Source organism: Gopherus evgoodei, chromosome 3 (genome assembly GCF_007399415.2).
Source record: "Gopherus evgoodei ecotype Sinaloan lineage chromosome 3, rGopEvg1_v1.p, whole genome shotgun sequence".
Classification (NCBI taxonomy): domain Eukaryota; kingdom Metazoa; phylum Chordata; order Testudines; family Testudinidae; genus Gopherus; species Gopherus evgoodei.
Window position 1 is genome coordinate 59,391,876 of NC_044324.1, and position 6,000 is coordinate 59,397,875.

General features: G+C 38.4%; 1 protein-coding gene across 1 annotated transcript in view; it reads left to right on the forward strand.

Moving 5' to 3' along the window:
• Positions 1-2,045, forward strand: part of LOC115647475 (isoaspartyl peptidase/L-asparaginase-like) — a 200,761-nt gene extending 198,716 nt beyond the window's left edge. The window contains exon 7 of the mRNA XM_030554207.1: positions 1,831-2,045. Within this exon, the coding sequence (XP_030410067.1) occupies positions 1,831-2,045 (215 nt within the window). The remainder of the gene's footprint in view (positions 1-1,830) is intronic.
• The last annotated feature ends 3,955 nt before the right edge of the window (positions 2,046-6,000 follow it).

Below are 6,000 nucleotides of genomic sequence, written 5' to 3' on the forward strand. Positions count from 1 at the left end.
CCTGAAATCTTCCTCTCCTTTTCTTAGCTGGGAGCTAAAATCTTCCTAGCAGCTTTGCAGGTCATTCTGGTTGTCTAAATAAAGGATGTACAGCCTCCTGCTCCCCAGAGGAGATCTTTGATACATTGAGATAAAAGAAGTAGCTTTACCATTGACATCTCTCCCAAAATTTCAACATGCAAAGATCCAAGGAAACAGGGTGGGATAACGTCTGACTCCAAATGATAGAGAGGCACTGCAATCTAGTAGGCACTTCCTATCTCCTTCCAGAAAATCTGCTCAGATAAGGATCCAGGGCCTGTTAGGGAGAAGTACTTGATGGGCTCATGAATTCCAGTACTGATGGCAGGATTCAGAGCCAAATATGTTTGACAGCAATTAGAAGAATTTTCACTACTCAAGAGAAGCTGATATTTGGCCTGTTTGGGATATTTTATGCAGTTCACATCTCCTTGATTTATGCTAGACACTGTTTGCTACCTCTAAGCTGTACTGTGAATATGTGTGTGATGCATGTATGAGAAGGGCCTATTCCTAACAATTTTGCCCCTTGTTTCAATATAGCTGAAGGAGAGTTGAGGGTTTCTGAAGGGTTTGTACTTTTCTGAGAGGCTTAACATTGATCAAAAGCAAGAGAAGTGAGAGAAAATTGGGTGCCCACTAAAATTCCCCATGCTTTGTATATGATGGTACTGAAGATTTCCCCTGACACTGCCTAATTATGTTATACACCAGTAATTCAATTACTAATTATTATGTTTGCAGTACTAGCTACAACATGCTGGGCCCTTTCCAAGCTTAGATAAAAGACCATCCTTGCCCCAAATAATGTACAATTTGAACATGGATTCACTCACGCATTGACTGAATTCTCAATGAGTTCAATGATAGTGTGAAACAATTCCAGAATGGGGATCTCAGATCATGGATTGGAAAGGAAAAACAAACTGGAAGTAAAGTGGAGGTTTGAGCAAAATGCTTTTTCTACATCATATTTCATGGACATAAGATGAACTTTGGAGAAATCTGATTGATAAGCATTTTACCCTTCTGAGGTGTTGCAGACCAACTGAAAAATGAACACCATCAAAATCCATTTCTAGCAAATTGATTAAATTATTCTTTTTTGTGCACTGTATTTTCATGCAGTTTATTCAACCAGTAGGAGAAAACTTCAATCTCCCTGGTCACTCAATAGCAGGCCTAAAAGTGGCAATTCTTCAACAAAAAAAAACTTCAAAAAGAGACTCCAACATGAAACTGAAGAACTGCAATTAATTTGCAAACTGGATACCATCATATTAGGCCCGAATAAAGAATAGGAGTGGTTGAGTCATTACAAAACCTAAACCTAATTTCCCCATTCTAATTTCCCCCTACTGTTACTCACACCTTCTTGTCTACTGTCTGAAATGGGCCACTCTCTTTACCACTTCAAAAGTTATTTTTCCTCCCTTGGTATCCTGCTGTTAATTGAGTTGTCTCATTAGACTGACCTTATACTTGCTAAGGCAACTCCCATTCTTTCATGTATTTGTACCTGCTCCTGTATTTTCCACTCCATGCATCTGATGAAGTGGGTTCTAGTCCACGAAAGCTTATGCCCAAATAAATTTGTTAGTCTCTAAGGTGCCACAAGAACTCCTCATTGCTTTTGGTGATGCAGACTAACACAGATACCACTCTGAAACTTTTCAGTGTATTACTTTTATGCTTGAAGGTAAAAGGAAAGCTAATAAATAATGTCAAAGTTTAAAGTATACTACTAATGGTCTTTGTATTTTTGTACTGTATGTATTAATAGCTAATGAGATGTGCTCCGGACACTAGGTAAAACTCCAGAGGAAGCTGCAGATTCTGCTCTTCACTATATGGAGAAGAGAGTCCATGGACGGGGAGGAGTTATAGTTGTAAGCAAAACTGGAGAATGGACAGCACGATTCACCACCAAGCAGATGGCGTGGGCAGGCATAAAGGAAGGTGTGTTAATGTATGGCCTAAATCCAGGAGAAACAATTCAAGAAATAATTAAACCCTCCAAATAAACTTTTTGGGGGAGGGGATTTTTACAGTGGATGTTATTAGTTTGTGCTGCATGGTTCCTAATGAAGGGTGTATGTATCTGGCGTCTTTGGACTAACTTACTTCATATTCAAGAAGATTCATAAAACATGACTCTATTACCTTTAATAAAGATAGTTTTCCAAAGGCATTGTATTTAGTTATTTCAGAACTTTGAGAATATGCAAAATGCTACATGGAGTCAGTGTTCCAGAGGAGTGGTGTTTCATGCAAAATTCAATATCTCAACTGTAGGGAGCAAACAAACAAAATGTGTATGGTATTGTATGTTTCAGCTGCAACATCCACATCCAACTTGGTTTTTTCAGTAATGTGTGCGATTTTTTTCCTTTTGCTCTCTAAATGTATCATGTATTGATTGTTGTGCATTTTTAGAAAATTGTAATAACATGGAAAAGTTAAGCTTTCAATCAAGTTCATCCAACTAAGTCTTAATAGCAGTCCCACAAGCATATTTTAATGTATTGTTCTAAATACTTACCCCAAGAATTCAGAAAGCAGTGGAACTACTTTTATGCCTTCCAAAATAAGCTATAGACTTTATTTTCTTCTTCATTTGAAAGATTGAAATACCTATTTGTTAAAGCACCTCTATGGTCCTTTCATTAATTCCTCCCAAACCCAATGAAACATGTACTTTCAAGTAAACTGTCCCAAATAAACCACTTTCTGTTAAAAACTGCATTGCTCTCTTCAAGCAATCAAAACAAGGTGGGATTAAAATCTGTTCCACATAATGTACAAAATTCAGCATTTAAAAACCAGCTTCACACATATAATTGCATCAATACCTCCTTATAACAGAAACCTTCATGGGAAAAAGAGCAAAGCACAGACTCTATTTGTTCATCTCACATAAAATTTCCTTTTGGTCTGTGCAATCTATATATCTTCACAGCCTGCACTGCAGTGTGTTTTTTTTCACTGAAGAATTATCTGTCTTACCCAGTAATGAGGTGCACTTTCACAAGTATATTGTATAGATTTTTGTAACAGCACTTCATTGGTTTTGTAATCTTTTTTTCCGAAGAGCAGTCACCTTTTTACAGAAATGTCCAATACTTTGGTCTACAGAAATGTTATGAGGCATTCAAGTTTCTTCTATGATCCTCCATACTGTAGAGTTTGAAATGTTGCCATGTACTAGTTATGTCTTGCCTCCCCACGGATGTTTTCCATAAACACTGACAGATATGATAAAAAAGAAACATTTTGCTGCAAGTCTTGGATCACCTAAAAATAAATTAGCAATCAGATGCTGTCATTTGTACTTCAGGTTTTTCCTAAATTGAATAGCTTTGATGTCAGCCACAGCAATATAGAGGTGACTTATTCAAATAATCTTGGACAGCAGCAAACACAAATTTAGCGTGTGATGTTTTATTTTTGCCACACGAACTTCAAAGATATAGAGGAGATAAACAGTTGTGGGATGGGCACAGTGGCTGTACACAACAAAGACACATAACTTCATTTTGTGCTCACTTTCATACAAACTCTTTCCTAAAACATTTTTCAGAATTAAACATGGTAATACAATTTTAAAAAAATAAGTAACAGCAGAGTAAAATAAATTAAGAGGCATAGGTAATGGAGAAAGAGATGTTTTCAGTTAAGAAGTGAAAAAAGACAGTCAGTGAACTAGAGAGAGAGTGAACACTGCACGAAAAAGAAAGAGCTGCAGAGAGCTTTTCCACTAAGAATATCAAGACTGGATGGGAGAACAAAGGGAAGGCCAATACTCAGCTGGGAGAGGAACAGAAAAAGACAAAGTTTTTGAGGTATCTTCAGGATTGTATGAACTGCTTGAAATGAACCACCAAGTTTCTCAGAATTAACACTGGGTTGTGTTTGGCTGTCAGTGGTTTGTTCAAATTTTGTTTGCATCTACAAAGTGTCTGTAGAAGCTTTTTGCTAATATTTCATATCTGTTAAGGCTGAAGATCCATATTATTTGTACTCCTACTTCAAATAGTACCTCCAGCTCTCACCACAGTATTGGTTGCTTATCTATAGTAAGACACGCACTAAAGGAGTTATTTAAAATATAGCAAATTTTACTAGACATTTGGATGTGTTTAGTGAAAATATCCTGTCAGGAGCTCACTGCTAGTCTAACAGTTTCCTATCAGGAACTCCAGGGTCCACTATAAGGTGTGTAGCAAAGAGTCCAGACATCAGTGGCTACAGGTGGGATGGGGAGACAGGAAATGTTCTGAAAGATGCCAGGTTAACTACGTTAATGTTACACGCTCCCCAGGCAGGAGGAGGTGCCTTGTGTATTTCAGGATAAATTCTCTCTCTGCAGGGAAGCTGTTTCAGACATACTATTGGGGCTCCCCAAGAGCTGGGATCATAAAGTCCTGCTTCAAGCCCAGCTCTGCTGTTGCTGCCAGCCATGTCCCCTCTTTCCCCCACTGCTCCTCTCCTTGTAAGACTCCCTGCTGCTGCATGAAGGAAATGTGAGGTACTGTACACTTAGCCAGGCCATTAGTCCAATTTTAAACTTGACAGTCCTGGTTTTTTTTAAGTTTTGTCTCCTATCCAGTACTGGTATAAAACCAGATGTGTTTTTATCTGGTGTTAGTCACAAAGAATGCCATTTTGAAGAACGAGGAGTATTTGTGGCATCTTAGACACTAACACATTTATTTGAGCATAATCTTTCATGGGCTAAAGCCTGCTTCATCGGATGCATGCAGTAGAAAACACAGTAGGAAGATATATATACACAGAGACCATGAAAATATGGGTGTTGCCATACCAACTATAATGGGAGTAATCAATTAAGGTGAGCTATTATCGGCAGGAGAAAAAAAACTTTTCTAGTGATAATCAGGATGGCACAGTTCTCTGTGTATAAATATCTTCCTACTGTATTTTCAACTGCATGCATCCGATGAAGTGGGGTTTAGCCCACGAAAGCTTATGCTCAAATAAATGTGTTAGTCGCTAAGGTGCCACAAGTACTTCTCTTCTTTTTGCTGATATAGATTAACACGGCTGCTGCTCTGAAACCTGTCACCATTTTGAAGAGTTCACCATTCCACCCCCATTGGTGTGATGTCACACACCATGAATGCGAGGTCATGCCAGCAGGGGAACGCAGATTGGGGTGGGCCAGTGCCGTTCCTGGAAGTACCTGGAGGCTGGTATTTTAAAGATGTGTGATGGCCACCCTGTGTACACTTCACACACCCTTCTAAAGGTCATGAAACCAGAAATGGTGTGAGACCCTCTACCCACATACTCACCCTGCTCTCTCTGGTCTCCAGCCATGGACTGGAACATCCCAGCAGAGACCAGGAGTGTGTAACAATACAGCACCTCACTCTTATTTTTGTTAAGTCTCTCTATTTACCAAGGAGACTCAGAACCTGCTTGAGAGCCAATGAGAAGACAGTGGAAATCAAGCAACTTCTGGGGAAAACAGAGCTATAGCAGGGCTAATTTTCCTCTTCTATCTTTATATCTAAGAAATGCATTGCTATAATTAGAGTATATTTCATGATCAAACCTGGCTAAGCAATAGAGGATTAGTCCCCTGGCAAAAATCCTATGGTATCTTCTTAAAGTTGTTTGGAAAACCTTGTCATGAAAGAGGGGAGCTATTGTATTAATTTAGATAGAATAAATGTGCCAAGTATGTTACTATAACCCAGCCACTGTCCAATACTGAACAGTGTTAAACAAGGTTTGTGGTTTGGTACCAGGAGACTTCAGTCTGCTTAGTACTATGGCAATCACACCATTAACAATTCTTTTAACCTTTAATTAAAGATAAAGAAAAGAAGAAAAAAACAGCTAAAATATTTGAAATGTAAAGTATTAAATAAGGTTTTTATATTCATATTTTTTGTTTCCTTTCCCCTTAGCAGAAGAGAACTTTTACAAGGAAATCTCCCCTTGTTTGACCAT